Source organism: Bos javanicus, chromosome 18 (assembly GCF_032452875.1).
Source record: "Bos javanicus breed banteng chromosome 18, ARS-OSU_banteng_1.0, whole genome shotgun sequence".
Taxonomy (NCBI): domain Eukaryota; kingdom Metazoa; phylum Chordata; class Mammalia; order Artiodactyla; family Bovidae; genus Bos; species Bos javanicus.
Genome location: NC_083885.1, coordinates 51,447,311 through 51,465,357, shown reverse-complemented (window position 1 = coordinate 51,465,357; position 18,047 = coordinate 51,447,311). Strand labels below are relative to the sequence as shown.

At 50.8% G+C, this 18,047-nt stretch overlaps 1 protein-coding gene across 1 annotated transcript in view; it reads left to right on the top strand.

The window, feature by feature from the left end:
* Positions 1 to 18,047, top strand: part of LOC133229438 (carcinoembryonic antigen-related cell adhesion molecule 1-like) — a 28,952-nt gene that overhangs the window by 4,791 nt on the left and 6,114 nt on the right. The window contains exons 5-11 of the mRNA XM_061385809.1: positions 3,350 to 3,461; positions 4,658 to 4,686; positions 5,002 to 5,033; positions 5,651 to 5,692; positions 5,937 to 5,990; positions 16,446 to 16,551; positions 17,472 to 17,831. Coding sequence (XP_061241793.1) covers positions 3,350 to 3,461; positions 4,658 to 4,686; positions 5,002 to 5,033; positions 5,651 to 5,692; positions 5,937 to 5,990; positions 16,446 to 16,551; positions 17,472 to 17,831 — 735 coding nt within the window. The remainder of the gene's footprint in view (positions 1 to 3,349; positions 3,462 to 4,657; positions 4,687 to 5,001; positions 5,034 to 5,650; positions 5,693 to 5,936; positions 5,991 to 16,445; positions 16,552 to 17,471; positions 17,832 to 18,047) is intronic.

The window sequence follows — 18,047 nt, the reverse complement described above, 5'->3', positions numbered from 1 at the left end:
TCCATTATTGAAAGTGGGGTGTTGTAGTATCAGTGTTATGACCGAGCTATTTCTCCCCTCAATGCTGTCCATTTTTGATTCACAAATCTGGTGTTGTTGGGTGCATAATGCTTATAATTGTTCTATTTCCTTGATGGATGGAAACTTTTCTTGATATGCAAGGTCCTAATTTTCCTTGCAGGCTTTTTTGATTTAGAGATGATTATAGCAGACACTAATACAGCCACCACAATTCTCTTTTTATTGCTATTTGCATAGAATATCTTTTTCCAGCCTTACTTCAACCTTCTATGTTTTTGTATCTAAAGTGAGTCTCTTGAAGAGAGTATAGAGAGGGGTCATAATTTTTATCCATTCTGTCAACCTCTGCCTTTAATTTGAAGGTTGAGGCTATCTATCATTCAAATACTTCCCAGTAAGAAAGAGCTTCTGCCATCTAGCAATTTGTTATATGTCTTACATGCTTTATTCATTAATTCCTCTATTACTTCCTCTTTGGTATTTAGATGATTTCCTTTCATATGTGTCATTTTGATTCTGTTCTTCCCCTTTCCAATGTCTTTCAGTTCTTTTCTTAGTTTCTAACTTGAAGATGACAGTTATATCTTAAACATATAACTATGGAGTTGAAATACCAACCAGATCTATGATGTATATTACAAACGAGGTGCTCTGTGCATCTCCATCGCCTCCATATTACACACTTACTGTCCTATATTTCAGCCGTCCTTGTACAATATATGCCCATTATATAGATTTATAAACATTGCCTCATGTGATACCTTTGAAATAAAAAACAAAAATGAGCAATTATATAAAAGACAATAATACCGGCTTAGATAAGATAGCTACCTATTATGTAATTTGACCTCTCTTCTCTAGGTTGCCTGTGGCTCTGAGTTACCGTGTAATGTTTGTTCAGTCATCTTAAAGGTTTCCTTTCACACTTCATATATGCTGTGTCTCCAGGGAATGAGTTCCCTCGACTGTTGTTTATCTGGAAAAGTCCTAATTTGAGCTTCATTGAAGGAGAGCTTCTCTGTACATTGCTTCGCCGGTTGACAGTCTTGCTTTTAGGACTTCAGTTGGTCATCCCAACGCCTTCTGATGTGGAATTCGCTTTTCACACTGTTGAAGATCTGCTGCACACGCTGAGTCACTCCTCTCTCGCTGCGTTTTACACTTCCTCTTTCCCTCGGTCTCTCAACAACTTGACTCTATTGTGTCACAATGTCTATATCTTGAGTTACCCCTTTTTGGAGTTCCTCAACCATCTCTAGTATGTGATCTCATCCACTTTTGGAGGTTTTAAACCATTCATTTTTATATATTTTTTTCATTGTTTTTCCCTCTCTCTTCTCCTTCAGGAACTGCCATCCTGCATATGTTTGTCCACCTGATGGAGTTCTGCATAATACTTTGCCTGGAGTCACTATTTGCCTTCTTTTTTTTTCCCTTTCTACTCCCCAGTCTAAATAACTTCTTTTTTTCTATCTTCGTGTTCATGGATGCTTTCTTCTACCTGCTCAGACGTGCTGAGGAATCGCCTTTCTAAGTTATTGTTTTCACTTCTTATTCTTCAGCTCCTGATTTTCTTCAACCCTGTTTAAATAATTTAACAATGAGGAAGAACACATCTTTCTTGAGAAGCAGGTGCTCCTCAGACCTGACCAATGTGGAGACAGCCATCCCCTCACACTGTGCACTCCAGTGCTTTAGACATGGACACTGATTATGTGGCTAGTGGGTCAATCTCAGACAAGCACACTAGGAGCAGAAAACCACAAAGAGAGGAGGCTAGTTGTGGACCCTGAGAAGGAAGGCTCATTCCACGGAGCTCTCAGATGGCATCAATCAAGGAACTGGACTTCTCCTCAAGTTTGAAGTACTCCCTTCCCTCTCTAGGGGCTTCTCATGTGGGGCTAGTGGTAAAGAACCTGCCTGCCAGTGCCAATGCAGGAGACAAAGGGATGCAGGTTTGATCCCTGGAGGACAGGAAGATCCCTTGGAGGAGGAAATGGCAACCCACTCCAGTATTTTTGCCTTGAGAATTCCATGGACAGAGGAGGCAATCCCAATGATCTGGAACCACAGACAAAGGTCACGCTCTTTGGTAGTCAATCCCTCCCTCTTCGAAATCCCACGAGCCTTCCAATCTGGGTGCAAACAGACCAAGTGATATGGGGACAAGCATCCAATGGTCGGTGAATCAATGAGCAGAATTTACGGCTCACTGAGAAGGTGATGCTGTTCCAGACCAGCAAGAGTGTCAGGACAGAGGATGCGGGGTCCCATCAGTGTGGGGTCTCCTCCCAGTCAGAGTCTGCAGATGTGATGCCAGCTCCCCACTGAGCACTATAGTGACCTTCCACACCTCTCTTCCTGTGTAATTTCACTGGAAGTGGGTGTGTAATGAATGCAAATAATGAGGACATGGGTAGTCTCCTTTCGGAGCCTGTAGAACAATGTGTTTAATTAATTATGCAAAACTTAGCTAATTTTGTCATAGTTCGGTTATTGTGAGAATTGTTTGACTGTAGGCAAGGCACTGGATCTTGTGCCTCCGTTTCCCCCTCTGTAAATCGGAGAAGAAGAGCTGGATCTTAGGGCTGCTGTGAGGTTGGTCACTAGGAAGGGAATGAGATTAAAATTCTCCCTGTAGGTAAAATTCTTACCACACAGAGTTGGCAGGCAAGAGGTGTTCACGGGGGATATTTTGGTTTTCAGCGCTGTGGGTTTTGGCTGTAGAGTCAAACAACTCGGTTACATTTCTGTTTCACCTGGTCCTAGCTCTGGGGCCTCCATTCCTTTATTGAAGAACTGTGTGTCTCAAATCTATGTATGCACAGCGGGGATGAAAACCCCTCCCTCGTGGGGATGGAAAGATGAGAAAAAATGGGTGTAAATGATTTCCCACTGTGCCAGTCGCACAGGAGTACCTGGAAACAGTTCATTAATATTATTACTACTAATCAATGTTGGGTGGACTGGAGAGGAACTACCCTCTAAGACCGACAGTTGTGATGGAAACAAAAAATCAGAGGGAGGGCGCATAATGTGAGAAGAAAAGAGTCCTTCAAAGGAAAATGAACAGGACATGGAGATGGCTACAGTGAGAGAATGGAGAGCTAGAGCAAGTCCAAGGTTTCAAACCTGACGAAGAGGGAAATGATGCAGCCTCGTGCAGTGGGAGAGTCAGGAGGACACTGTGATGACAAAACACGCAACCACACAGGCCTCAGAGCATTTCCTTCCTCCTAACCAGGCCTCTCCCTGTAAGACTCCTCTTGGTATTGCCTCCAGTGAACTCGGACCCCATTTCCCCTCTCTCTTTCTCTTCTGCTTTCAGGGCGAGAAAACGCCCGAGCCCTCAGTGTGGGGGCCATTACTGGCATCGTGATTGGGGTCCTGCTTGTGCTGACGCTGCTGGCTGTCCTGGGGTGTTTCATTTTCCTTCACAGGTACAGTGGCATTTCCAGATGCTGCCCCCACCCCCAGGTTGACCCTAGTCCTAGAGGAAGGACACCCCATCCTCCAATTTCCGGCCTGGATCTCCAGGACCCCCCCACTTCCCCACGGGTATTCTCTCTCTTTCTCCAGTTCCTGCCTCACTAGATATTGACCTCTGGCAACTTCCTTAACACCGTCCTAGTTTATTTTATTTAGTCGCAAAGTTGTATCCATCTCCTTTGCCACTCCATGAACTCCTCTGTCCATGGAATTTCTAGGCAAGAATACTAGAGTGGGTTGCCATTTCCTTCCCCAGGGTATCTTCCTGGCCCAGGGATCGAACCTGTGTCCCATGCATTGGCAGGTAGATTCTTTACCTCTGAGCCACCAGGGAAGGCCCATCTATCAGTTAACACAATTAAGACACCTCCTTGTCCTCGTTCCCTATATGTAGGCTGGCAGGTAGTAAGTACTCAGAAAAAGGTATCTCTTCCTGTATATTTAAATCCAGCTACTCTGATGAGGGGCAGTCACAGGGCCAGGATCTGAGGGTCGTCTTCGCCAAGTCCACACTTGGCCAGAGAGTGGAAGTTTGGACAGGCCAGGTGGGGTCAAATGCCCCCACGTGGCAGATACATTAACAACACCCCTGATGCATGAGACAGAACATCGTGCCAGGTCCGCAGGTGGTGGGATGTCTTTACACTTAAGGTCCAGATAGATGGAGACAGAGGACAAGGCCACTGTCACATTTCAGCAGCTCCTGGGTGAGGGCGGGTGGCCACAGCAGCGACACTGCCCTCAGTGAGATCCCAGAGTCTCTGGCTGACCGCTTTCCTCCCCGTGCACTGGCCCTGCTCTCTCCATAAGCGTGATGAATCCACTCAGACAAAGCTTTGGATGGATGGACGCCTTTCCCAGAGCCATGGTCCCTTCAGTGGCCACTTTCTCCTGAACCCTATTAGCCTATGGTCCTGCCCCTCTGGACTCAGGGCAGATATGGCTTCTTAAGGACTTTCCTCAGTGTCCTTACTGGGCCCTCCCCTCCGAAGCAGCCTTGGTGGAGAAAGGAGGTGTCCAGCCCCTGCTTGGACATTCAGATCCTCCTGTCCCGTGTTCTGACTCCAAAGCCTTGACCTCCGTCTACACTCCTCACAAATATGCCTGTTTTGTTTTTCTTTCCTAACCCCGGCTGCCTGCACAACAGAGGGAACTGGCCCCCAGCGTCCACCTCAGGTGAGTGTCTGTTCAGCCCAGGACAGCGGGGAGCCCCGGTCAGGCCCTGCCATGTCTGTTCCTACCTGCCACCCCCAGGGTCTCTGGCCCTTTGGGGCTTAAGCACAGGGATCCCGATTGGCTAGTCTGCTTTTCCTATGGGTTATCATCCTGGGAGGCTCCCTTGCCCTCACTGGGGCCTGAAATTGCCAGAGGTTCTCTCCCCTGGTGGGGATCTTTCTCCCATGGTTCTCCAGAAGGTGGACATCCAACCTCTCCTAGGAGAATGGGCTAAGCTTCCTCACATGCTCAGTGGTAACTCCTGTCTCCTCCCAGGACGTGGTCCCTCTGGCAGCTCTGTCTCCCAGGTAAGTACATTCCTTCCTTGTCTCTTCTCCCAGCGTCCCCGCTTCACAAGCTCTGGGCAGGGGGACTGTCCAACCCAGAAGCACTGTGAGACACCCTTCACTCGAGGGTAGTTGAAAGTCACTCAGTCATGTCCAGTCTTTGTGGCCCCATGGACTGTAGCCTGCCAGGCTCCTCTGTCCATGGATTTCTCCAGGCAAGAGTACTGGAATGGGTTACCATTGCCTTCTCCAGGGGATCTCCCTGACCCAGGGATCGAGCCTCAGTCTCCCACATTGCAGGCAGATTCTTTGCCTTCTGAGCCACCAGGGAAGCTCATCAGAGTAGTTAGAACATGGCAAGTCCCACCAAGCTGGGAGCTGGATGCACTTCAGGGACATGACCACCCACAACCTTATCCAGAGGCTGCTCTGGTCCCCTGACTAGAACTCAGGAGAACCTTGGAGTTCAGCCAGGAAGAGAGTGGGCACTGGATCATCCGTCAGGGGAGCTAGGCTAACAAGGGTGGGAAACAGAGCCGAGATAGGATTTGGGGTTGGGGTTCCAGGCTTGGAGATGGCTGGTCGGGAGAAATGACTCTCTTTCTCTCTCCTCTGATGCCCACTTCCTCCATGCCCAGGCCTCCCTACCTGATGCCAGGCCACCAGCTCCCATCTACCAGGTGAGTGTGGGGATCCAAGTTCTGGTTCCATAGCCCAGAAGGCAAAGGAAGTGCCCCCTGCACACCTGGCTGTGTTTGGAGGTCCAAGAAATAGCAGGAAAGATGGAGAGGGGATGAAGGGGAGGTGGGTCTGGACCAAAAACCTCTGACATGAACAGACCCTGGGTAACCCGGGGCTGGGAAGTCCCTGGGAAGTCATCTAAGAAGGTTACATGAGCTCGAAGGTGTCGGTTTTCTTTTGCAGGAATTACTACACCCCGACACAGACGTTTACTGTAATATCAGCCACAAAGCAGATGTGGGTCCTTAGTTCCTCCAGACACGTCTCCTTACGGACTGTGGGAAAGAGCTTACCTGAGACCCAAGACCTGAGTGAGGTCAAGAGGAAGAGCCTGAGGCAGAGAACCAGCTCTGAGACCTGAGGCTATTCGGGAACCTAGGCCCAGGCTCAGGGTCCTCCTGGATTCCTGGCAACACTGACAGGCTGCCCTGAAGCCTGGATGGACCAGAACTCAGGCTGCAATTCCCACAGTGGGGAGAGGTTTCAACAGGGCAAGTGACTGGGCCTGTGACCCACGGTGGACCACCAGAGAGATCTGAATCAAGAGCACTTTCCTTCCCCTGGTTGCAAAATATACTGCCCTTGGGTCTTGTCCAGCAAGAAATTCACCTGAATCTCTGCTCTGGTCTCTCCATGGTTGCTCAGGGAAAGTATTAGCTCTAGTTACCTGACCTCCCCATCTATTCCCTGGGGGAAAGGAAGGGGAAGATTGTGAGAATGGAGGGAGGGGGCATGCTAACAGGAAAGGAGGGTCACCAGACCCTTGGCAGCCACATGGGCACTCGGCAGTCCTCACACTGCCCTGGGGTCCCAGACACCTCCCAGTGCTTGCTCACTTGGCATGGAGTCTCTGGAGCACAGAATATGGGACCGTCTGAGACCCACTAGAACATGAGTCAGGAAGGACGAGTCGTGGATGAGACAACTTTTATGGGTGAGGCCCCTTTGCAGCCTCTTGGTGTCCTGAGCCCTTGGCCATCCTCACCAAGCCCTGCTGGCCCCAACTGGTGCTGCCTCAATTGAGTTTTTTTTGTTCAGTTGCTAAGTTGTGTCTGAGTCTTTGGGACCCCATGGACTGCAGCATGCCAGGCTTCCCTGTTCTTCACTATCCCCCAGAGATTGCTTCAACTAATCTCCACTGAGTCAGCGATGGGACTGGAACTTTTGTCTGTCCCCAGATCAAGGATCCAGAATGCCTTCTCTCTCCATGGGTTTCTGTTGTTTCCCTAAGGGCCTAAGCCCTGAGGACCTCATTCCCTTTGGGGGACCCAGAGGAGCAATCAGAGTCACCAAAGTAAGAGGGACCCAGAAGCCATGCTCTGAGCAAGGTCCTCCCAGGAACTTCCCGTGACCTCTGTCCACTTTCTGCTGGTTTCCACTTTGCTTTCCGACGCGGATCGTGAGCCTGCTCCCAACACACACACACGTCAGCCTCAGGGCAAAGGTGCAGGCTCTACCTAAAACTCAACCTGACTATGATGGCAAAGGGCTCACCTGTCTCCTCCTCAGTGTCCCAAGGGCCTTCCCACCAGGATCTCCCCTGCAGCCCCCACCACACACCTGGGCTAGCAAGTCTCAGTCTCTCCCTGAGGTCCCTGGGATAGGTCTGTTCTCATATAGGTCCGCTCGGATCAGGTGCCCACACTCACACAAACACAGCAGGTGTGTGCCCTAGGGCACAGAGCCCACAGTTGGCAAGCATGCTCTTGGCAAGCATGGCCAAGTATCATCTGTGCTGAGATGAGATGAGAGGTAAGAGAAACCACTTGCAAAGCTTCCGATCATGATTTAGGTCTAAATTACTTCTTATCCCCCCAGGCACACAGTCTTGGATGAGACAAGGTGACGCTTCTTGGTGTTCCTTACTGTTCTGTAACAAATGACCACAAATTTACGGGCACAAACCACAGTGTCAATATGATGCTGTTCTTTCTGGATTCTACAGACAGTTCATTTCTTTGCCTTTCCAAGCTGTGAGAGGCTGCCTGCTTTCCTGGGTTCGTGGCCGCTTCCTCCATCTTCAAAGCCAGCAGTGGAACATCTTAAAGCTCCCCAAGGTCTCCTTCCATCATCCCATCTCCTCTGGCTCTGCCTCTCCTGCCTTGGAACATTGTGAATGTATTGGACTCAGCCCAATACATCACCCACCATAATCTCCAAGTTACCCCACCATATCTCCCAAATACCCCACCATAGTCTCCCAGTCATGTGATCTGAATTTCATCTGTAGATTTCCTTAATAATGGGGCACATTTCTCAGATTGTGGGCTTGAAGTTGTGGACATCTCTTAGGGTTCTGTGCTCTGCCTCCCACTCCTCTCAAGGCCGTGGGCATCATCTTCCCTCACTGCAGTCTGCTCTGGGCAGCTTGGACTTTATCAGGCCGATGTGGGGTCAAGTCCTGCCACGATGTCCACAGCAATCTCACTAGCCCAGAGCCCTGGAGATCGAGGCCAGTCCACACTCCCTGCAGCTCTCCCCACCTCTTCTTTCCAGTGAAGTGAAACTTGCTCAGTCTGTCCAACTCTTTGCAAGCCCATGGACTGTAACCGTCCAGGCACATCTGCCACGGGATTCTCCAGGCAAGAACACTGGAGTGGATAGCCATTGCCATCTCTGTAGATTCATCAAACCCAGGTCTCCCGCATTGCAGGAAGATTCTTTACTGTCTGAGCCACCATGGAAGCCTCTTCTAGCAATGCCCAATTTTTCAGAATGGAAAGAAAGCAGATGTGACTCAAAGACCACAATTCCCAAGTCTCCAGGTGGCCTGTGTTCATCAGCACCATGGACAGTGTCTCTGCTGTGCTCAGCCCCCATCAATGGGAAGAGACGGCTGGATATCCTGCCCATTTCTACTCTATGACAAAGATGAACATAGTAGAATGTGTTCAAGGATAACCCGCTTTGCTCTAGTTTATGAATTGGGAGCACTTTCTCCTGTCTGTGTATTAGTTGTAGCTACAGCCATGATAACTCCCGGGTGAATGATCCTGCACCTGGAGGGTGTCCTCAAGTAGGCTGAGAACTAACTTTGTCCTCTCAGAGTATCTCCCTGCCGCTGAGTGTCAGATAACCTGCTTGTCTACAACTTGGAGGAAACATTTCATGATTAAGTCCTGACCCTCAGTACCTGACCTTGGAGACAGCCATCACCTAGCCTGGAGGCCCCCTGAGCACAGCTTCCTATTCCCTCATTCTCCAAATGATCCTCCATCCCCCAGGGAGCAAGGCTGAGCAGAACGCCTGGGCTACCCTCCCAGCTCCTCCAGTCTGAGCCTCAAGTCTGGTGTGAGAGCTTTTGCCATCTCTCCATGCTTCCAACAGAGCAAGATTCCTGCTGAAGGACAAGTGGGGCCTGAAGACCAGTCTCCAGGGTACAATCCATCACCTGAGGGCTCCTCTGTCTGCCTGTGAACCCCAGGGAAGTGAAGGAACTAGGGCTCCACAGTCACCCCAAACTTCCTCTTCTCCATAAATGTACCATTGACAGGGGTAACTCTGACACCCAAACCCAGCACTATACTTCCCAAGGGCTCGGGTCTAACCCATCCAGCATCCCTAATAGTCATGTAAAACGCTTGAGATACCCAGTATAATGGTCACCGGGTTACCAGGGGCCTCCCCTATCTTTCATGGGGAAAAATTCTGCAGGAATCACCTGGGTTCATGTGCACCACCTGTGGAACCATGGTGTTTAAATGGAGCAGCAGAGGGAGCTACTGAGGGTATCTCAGGGGTCCTGGCATCTGGCCAACCACAGAGGCGCAGCCACAGGACTTAGTGAAAAGATGAACAAAAGGATGGGTAGGGGATAAAGGAGGGATGGTGTGTGGCAGAGAGGTGGACATATGGACACAGGTGCTATCTCCTCACAGAGTTTTTCCGTAAAGGGTGAGGATGTTGGAAATGAACGTTTTCCTCTAGTCCCCATGCAGATGCAGTTTAGGGGATACAGTGGCACTCAGTGTGCACACATGTTAACCAGGACTGAGTTCTAAGAGGATCCCTGAGCTGGGAGCTTGGACATGGAAGGATTCACCTGTCCTGCTTCTGCTGAGTCCACCAGCCAGCTCCAGGCCTGATGCAGGGAGCTGCATACCTGTGTGTCGAATGAATGAGCCCCTGGCTCACACTCCACGGGGGCCGAGATTTGTGGTGAGGATGTTCACTGCAGAGCAGATGGTCAGTGTGAAAGGCGGGATGCTCGCTAGTGGCTGTTCCAGACTGAAAACAAATTTGCAGTGAAGTCACCCCAATGGCAGAGCAGGTCCTCAGCCTGTAGAAAATCAATGTTTCCATGGTGTTCTGGATGTTTGAGAAAGGAGATGAAGACCTGACAACTTCGGGAATAACATTTAATTCTGAACTATTCTTAGCAAATATTTTTATTTATTTTTTTATTTCTGGCTGCACTGGGTCTTCATTCTTTTCCACGGGTTTTCTCTAGTGTGGTGAACAGGGGCTACTCTTCGTTGCAATACGCCGGCTTCTCATTGAGGTGGCTTCTCTACTTCCAAGCAGGGGCTCTCGGGAAGCAGACTTCAGTCGTTGCAGCTTGTGGGCTCAGAGCACAGACTCAGCAGTTCTGATGCATGGCCTTAGCTTCTCAGAATCATGTGAAATCCTCCTGACCAGGGATCAAACCCGTGTCCCATGCTTTTTCAGGAGGATTCCTATCCACTGAGCTACCAGGAAAGTCCTCTAAACAATGCTTAACTTGTAGGTAGACACTGGTTCATCATGGCCACCCCGCACACGAGGTTTCCCTAGATACCTGCCTCCCACAAGTGTAGCGCCTCCTAAATATTCAACATTCCACACCCAAGGCGTACATTTTATCAATTGATGAACCTACATGGATACATGGAAATTACCCAGCTTCTATAGTTTCCATTAGGGTTGACACTTGGTACCGTAACTTGCATGGGTTTGAGCAAGTGATCATCAGCAACATGGGCTTCCCCAGTGGCGCCATGGTAAAGAATCCTCCTGCCAGTTCAGGAGACCTAGGTTTGATTTCTGGCTCAGGAAGTTCTCCTGCAGAAGAAATGGCAACCCACTCGTGTTCTTGCCTGGGAAATCCCATGGGTAGAGGAGCCTTGCGGGCTACAGTCCATGGGGTCACAAGAGAGTTGCACATGACTTAGAAACTAGAACAACGCAAGGTCAGTGACAGTCCTGCTGCCCAAGTCACACCAGCAGGGCTAGTGAGCACAGACAGGTGGTTGTGAGTCTGCAGGGCTAGTGAGCACACACAGGTGGTTGTGAGTCTGCAGGGCTAGTGAGCACACACAGGTGGTTGTGAGTCTGCAGGGCTAGTGACCACAGAGCCGATGGTTGTGTGTCTGTAAATTCAAAAAGGATGACATACATCACTTGTTTATTTACCCACAGGCAAATACGGAAACTTCATGTGTGCGGTGGCCATGATGAACCAGTGTCTACGTACAAGTTAAGCATTGTTTAGAGGACTTTTCTGATGGCTCAGTGGATAGGAATCTGCCTGCCAAAGCACAGGACATGGGTTTGATCCCTTACCCCCACTTTTGCTGTGAAACTGAAACAACTATAAAAAATAACCTTTTAGACAACTGAACCACCCTGGCACCAACCCTGCTCATGCTCAAGGAAGATGGACATTCACCTTTGAAACTTCAAATATCAAAAGGTAAAAAGAAATAAAAACAATCTAATAAATTAGAATACAAAAGAGGCCATTAGATCCAAATAATTCAGTTACTACAATCATCTACAGGGTGACAGGGACACTGAGTCCAGAGCTAGCGTGCTTGATCCCTGTGTCCCTTTTGCTGAAAGAATCTCTGATCAGGGGCCTATGGAGATGCCCCACCTTCCTTCCCACTGTGAAGACCAGGTCTCCTGATGGGGGCAGAGACAGAGAAGGCAGGAATATGAGGTTCAGAATCACTGCACCACCCCTGGTCTTCCAATTCCGCCTGGCTCTGCCCTATGCGGAAGACACTAAAGGGGGTATGGGGGGAAAGGAAATGCAGCCTTTTCATGTCCACATGGACCCTCTGGATCAGGCAGGACACACGGACGTTTCCTCACCCTCCTCCTACTTAGAGATGCTCCAGTCCTGCCCAAGGACTGAGAATGTTGCATCTGGATCCTTCCTCTTCTACAGAGAGAAATTGGCCTGGTATCAACACAAATCTCACCTGGATGAAATCTTGGAGTGGGGTATATAAGAGAAGATCTTGGATGAGAGACATTGGAAATTCAGAGTGGGACATGATTGAGCATAAATGATATGTAGTGCTGAAAGGGTTACTCGCTAGGTCGTATACGATCCTTTGCGACCTCATGTCTGTAGCCTGCCAGCACCTCTGTCCCTGGGATTTGTAAAATGATATGTAAACACTTGACATATGCCGAGTTGTCTTAGAAAACCTACTTGAGGTACTTTCCCTTCAACGCTCCCCTCCGTGGCCACCAGAGGGAAGCAGAGCTCCTCCATAGTCTGGAGCCTCCACAGGGCTGCCCACCTCCTTCCCACTTAGCTCCCACCGCCCGGCAGCCTCTGACCCTCAGCAACCTACTCCTTCCACAGTCCTCCCCACTCTCCCAGTTCCCCACACTGGACTCTGTCAGCCGTTCCTCCCAGCCGGGCCCATCTGAAGGCCAGACTCCCCTAGGTAGTTCTGCCCTCTGAGCCCCATCCTTCTCTGCTCACCCTTCACATCTCAGTCAAAAGATCACTTTCTCAGGGGTGCCTCCCATGACACCCAGTCCAGCTGAGATTTCATGACAGACTCCAGATGCACCAGACCCTTCCCTTTCAGTCTATCCCTCCATCATAATTAGCTCCTTATTTCCAGGATTTTCTCTGAGTGTCTGTCTCCTTGTCACAAGGTCAGGTGTGTGAGCCCAGAGTCCAAATCTATCTTATTCTCTTGAGTCCAGGACACAACCCAGGGCTGACATGTCACACATGCTCAATAAATACTCTTTATTTTGGGGGGGCTCCAAAATCACTGCAGATGATGATTGCAGCCATGAAATTAAAAGATGCTTACTCCTTGGAAGGAAACTTATGGCCAACTTGGACAGCAAATTAAAAAGCAGAGACATTACTTTGTCTGCAAAGGTCTATCTAGTCAAGGCTATGGTTTTTCCAGTGGTCATGTATGGATGTGAGAGTTGAACTATGAAGAAAGCTGAACACCGAAGAATTGATGCTTTTGAACTGTGGTGTTGGAGAAGACTCTTGAGAGTCTCTTGGACTGCAAGGAGATCCAACCAGTCCATCCTAAAGGAGATCAGTCCTGGATGTTCATTGGAAGGACTGATGTTGAAGCTGAAACTCCAATACTTTGGCCACCTGAAGCGAAGAGCTGACTGATTTGAAAAGACCCTAATGCTGGGAAAGATTGAGGGCAGGAGGAGAAGGGGACAACAGAGGATGAAATGGTTGGATGGCATCACCAACTCAATGGAGATTTTGGTAAACTCAGGAAGTTGGTGATGGACAGGGAAGTCTGGTGTGCTGCGGTTCATGGGGTTGCAAAGAGTCTGACACAACTGAGCGACTGAACTGAACTGAAATAGATAAGGGAATCTGCATAACAGAAGCCACCCCCACACCCCACCCATGTGACACCGAGGGGTCAGAGAATATTCCTTGTGGACACAGGGGCTCTGGCGTCACAGTGGGAGGAAACCTGCAAGTGCCCACAGCTGCTCCAGGATGGGACTTTATTCATCCTGGAGTCAGGAGTGAGGACAGGGGCCTCTTAAGTGTGAGGAGTCAGACCTCTGCTCATTCCCAGATATTCACACCCCCTCCCGTCTCTACTCAGGAAAATCTGATAGTCTCCCTGGAGGGCCTGAGCTGGCAGCTTGAGTCCTTCTCCTTCTCTCTGAGAGCTGACCTGGCTGACTTCCAATCCTCCATCCCAAGGGAGTGCCCACAGGGGAGGGGGAAGCCCCAGCGTGAACTCACGGGAATCGGGGAGCAGCTCCTCATCCCAAGGTCCATGATCTGTGGGGACACCTGAGTCTGGTCCCTGGAGACATCTCAGCCCCTCCTTCCAAAGGTGTCCTGGGAAGCGAGGGGAACTTCTGGAGCAGAGGGAAGAGGGGAACACAGTTCTGCAGTTGCTCCATCTCAGAGGGGTTGAGGTCCCAAGGGGGTGTCCCCTCCCCTGCCAGAGTCTCCACCTGGAGCTGCCTCAGGTCCTGGCACTGTGGGGAGGCTGAGAGCAGACCACTGATGGGGCACAGAGAACTAGGGTGCAGGCCCAGTGCTGTGAGATGGTCCAGCCCACAGGCCGCCACCCTCTCTCCAAAGCCCCAGACACCCCCCGCTGGCCCTTCCTTTGAAGCCTCAGGGACTGAGAGCTCCTCCTGAGCACATGTCCACCTGGATGGATGGTTCTCCTGCCACTGAACAATGCCCATCCTCTCCCTGGGCTCACCCTTCACTAGGATGAGGTCAGGAAGCCTGGGGACCCACAGCGACCTGGACCCCAGCAGACAGCCCCTCAGTCTGGAGCCCACCTCTGCCCAGGGTGCAGAGCGGGCTCACACCCTTTGGCGTTTGCATCCCTGTGCAGCCCATTACATTGTCCCCAGGTCTGCTCATGACCTCCAGGGGGCGATATGGGGCCACACAGACAACACGAAATTAACAGGTGAACTTTCTTGGGCTAAGAAGGTGAAGGAGCCTGATTTCTATCCCTCCTTCTAAACAGCAGTCTCCAGTCTTAATGGCACCAGGGACCGGTTTCATGGACAATAATTGTGGAGCAATGGAGGTGGTTTGGGAATAATACAAATGCATTACAATTATTGTGCACTTATTCAGTTCAGTTCAGTTCAGTCGTTCAGTCATGTCCAACTCTTTGTGACCCCATGAATCACAGCACGCCAGGCCTTCCTGTCCATCACCAACTCCCGGAGTTCACTCAGACTCACGTCCATCCAGTCGGTGATGCCATCCAGAAATTTCATCCTCTGTCATCCCCTTCTCCTCCTGCCCCCAATCCCTCCCAGCATCAGAGTCTTTTCCAATGAGTCAACTCTTCGCATGAGGTGGCCAAAGTACTGGAGTTTCAGTTTCAGCATCATTCCTTCCAAAGAAATCCCAGGACTGATCTCCTTCAGAATGGACTGGTTGGATCTCCTTGCAGTCCAAGGGACTCTCAAGAGTCTTCTCCAACACCACAGTTCAAAAGTATCAACTCTTCAGTACTCAGCATTCTTCATAGTCCAACTCTCACATCCATACATGACCACTGGAAAAACCATAGCCTTTTCACCTCAGGTCATCAGGCGTTAGACCCCAGGGGACCCCTCCTCTAACAGACCCTCAGAGCCCCTCCTGTGGGCCCACACTACACTGCCCAACCTTCTAGGGGCCTATGGGCACCCATGCCAGCTCCCATCCCTGCCTGCAACCACCCATGGGAAAGATCACAGTGACCACAGAAAAATCAGCCAGGGTGACAGAGGAGGCCCTATAATGGCAAGGAGGACCTGAATAGTTTCTGAACCAAGGCTCAGGCAAGGAGAGGGAGTCTCCCGCAACTTGACCCGAGGACCAGGGAGCCCAGAGTCAGCCCACCCCTCAGCACCAGGTTCCTCTCTTCCCAGGACACACAGGAAACCTTTCCCTTCTCACCTGCAAACTGCAGCTCCTCCTGACACCCAGTTCTGGGTGTCTGTCCCTGAAATCAGACGCCAGGCTGGTGACACTCGAAAGTGGAGGTCAGGTCCCCTCTCCAGTCATTGCTCATCTGACTCCTTTCTCTCCTCCAGAGTCAGTGTGACCTTCAGACCGGAAGTAAATGCAATCTTCTCAGATATTTGAGAACAACAGGAAGACCCTGGGCATCCAGCTGGGTTTCGGTCTCACAGGAACAATTACCACCAAAATTTGGAAAGCCCTGGATCTGTGCGTTTTGCTGAGAGACCTCAGACCAAAACACAGCAGAGGCCAACACTGGGGTGGGTGGGGCAATCTAACCGGTGTTCTGGGGTCTCAGGCTGGACGAGGGTGTGACCTGGCGGCTGCTGAAACAGCATTTCTAAGGTGTCACCTGGGGGTTCGCAGTCTTCATAAAGCTCCACAGGTGATTCCCACGCACCTTGGGGATGACGTCCCTGTGATAAGCGTTCCTCATGCACCCCCCACCCCCAAGCTCCTCCTCTGAAGGGAAAAGCCAGAAAGGGATGACAGAGGGCTGTCGGGGAGGTTGAGTGTGCATCTGATCCAGAGCAGTGGGGACCCTGGACCCAGACACCCCAAGGTTGTGCTTTTCCAGACAAGAGTGTGTGTGTGTGCATGTGTGTGTGTGTGTATAGGTAGGTGTGTGTATGTAGGTGTCTGTGTGTAGCTGTGTGTGTATGTGTGTGTGTGTAGGGGTGTGTGTGTGTAGATGTGTGTGTTTGTGTGTGTGTGTGTGTAGGTGGAGAATCACTGCTATCGAAGGCAGGGGACGCAGCAGAGTTCAGGGAATAGAAATACAGACTGAGGGGGAAAAGGAAGGGGGGCCACTAAGGAGGGAAGGAGGAGAGGGGAGGCAGAGGGCGGGGCCTGGACAGAGACCCCGCCCCCGGGCCACGTGACCCAGTGAAGTGCCTGCCCCCGGAGGAGGCCCAGCACACAGAAGAACAGCAGAGCTCACAAAACGACTGCAGTGCTTCTGAGCGTTTCTGGACCAGAAGTTCTCCTCACAGAGAGGGACACAGCAGACAGCAGGCATCATGGAGCCCCCGTCAGGCCCCGCAAGCAGGAGGCATGTTCCCTGGAACAGGCTCCTCCTGGAAGGTGAGAGGGGACAATTTTCAGGGAGTGGGCAGAGACTGGAGAACAAGAGACTGGCTGGTGTCTGGGGGAGACAGGGCTCTGAGAGGGGACAGAGGGCTTCTCTTCAGACCTGAGGGCAGAGGACAGGGGAGCAGGGGAGGGTGGGGGTTTCAGCCCCAGGAGACTCTCCATGAGCTAGAGCTGGTGAGAGGCGGGAAGACTCAACTGCTGTAGGTTTTATGAGTAATTCTTCACTGAGCAGTAATTGTTGAAAACTGATGACGATAATAACAATGTGTTGTGTCACTACAGAAAAAGACATAACCAGGACAGTAATCATTGTCCTAACCCGGCACCCTTAGAAACTGACAAACAAATAAAAACCAGGCTGTGGAATTCCTGGGAACTCTCCTTCCTTCATCCCGAGGTACTAATGTCTGGAGCCTGGTCCTGGCCCTGTGTTTCAAGCAGAATCAGACAAGCCCCTGCCCTCACGGAGCCCACGCCCTGTGGGGAGGAAGACAGACAAGCAGAGAGATCAAGAGTGTGCTGGCAGGTGCTACAGGCGTCACGCAGGAAAGGGAGCGGGGAAGGGTCAGCAAGTGAGCACGGAGGGTCTTTACAGCGGCTGGTCAGGGGGAGGGGCATCTCCCAAGAGGCCCTGAGTGTGAGCAGGCATGTAAGGGCAGTGAGGGAGTGAGCCAGGGGACAGCTGGGAAAACAGGAAAAAAAGAGCCCAGAGGGGCTGAAGTGATGGGGGTCATGCTGCTGACCTTGAACCAGGAGGACACACACACATACACACACACAAACACACGCACACACATACACTCACACACTAAGGCTGAGGGATGAAGAGACCTGCTCAGGACCCAGGGCAGCATTTTCCCATCCCCCACACAGGTCACAATATTAACTGATTTCTCTCTCTTCCCTCCTAGTCTCGCTCTTAACTTTCTGGACCCCGCCCACCACTGCCCAGCTCACTATTGAAACGGTGCCCCCCCTTGCTGCAGAAGGGTCAGATGTTCTTCTGCTTGCCCACAACGTGACAGAGAATCCTCTAGGCTATGCCTGGCACAGAGGAGACAGGATAGACAACAGCCAGCTAATTGCATCATATAGAATAGACACTAATGTAACTACCAAAGGGCCTACACACAGCGGACGGGAGACACTTTACCCCAACGGAACCCTGCTGATCCAGAGCGTCACCCAGAAAGACACAGGATCCTACACGCTGCTCCTTACAAAGGATGATTTACAGACAGAAGGACAAACTGGACATCTCTGCATATATAGTGAGTGCTTCCTCTCTGATCTTGGCGTATTGGGTGGGAAAGTGAAAGTGAAAGTTGCTCAGTTGTGTCCGACTCTTTGTCACTCCATGGACTACACAGTCCATGGAATTCTCCAGACCAGAATACTGGATTGGGTAGCCTTTCACTTCTCCAGCGGATCTTCCCAACCCAGGAATCAAACCTAGGTCTCCCACATTGTAGGCAGATTCTTTACCA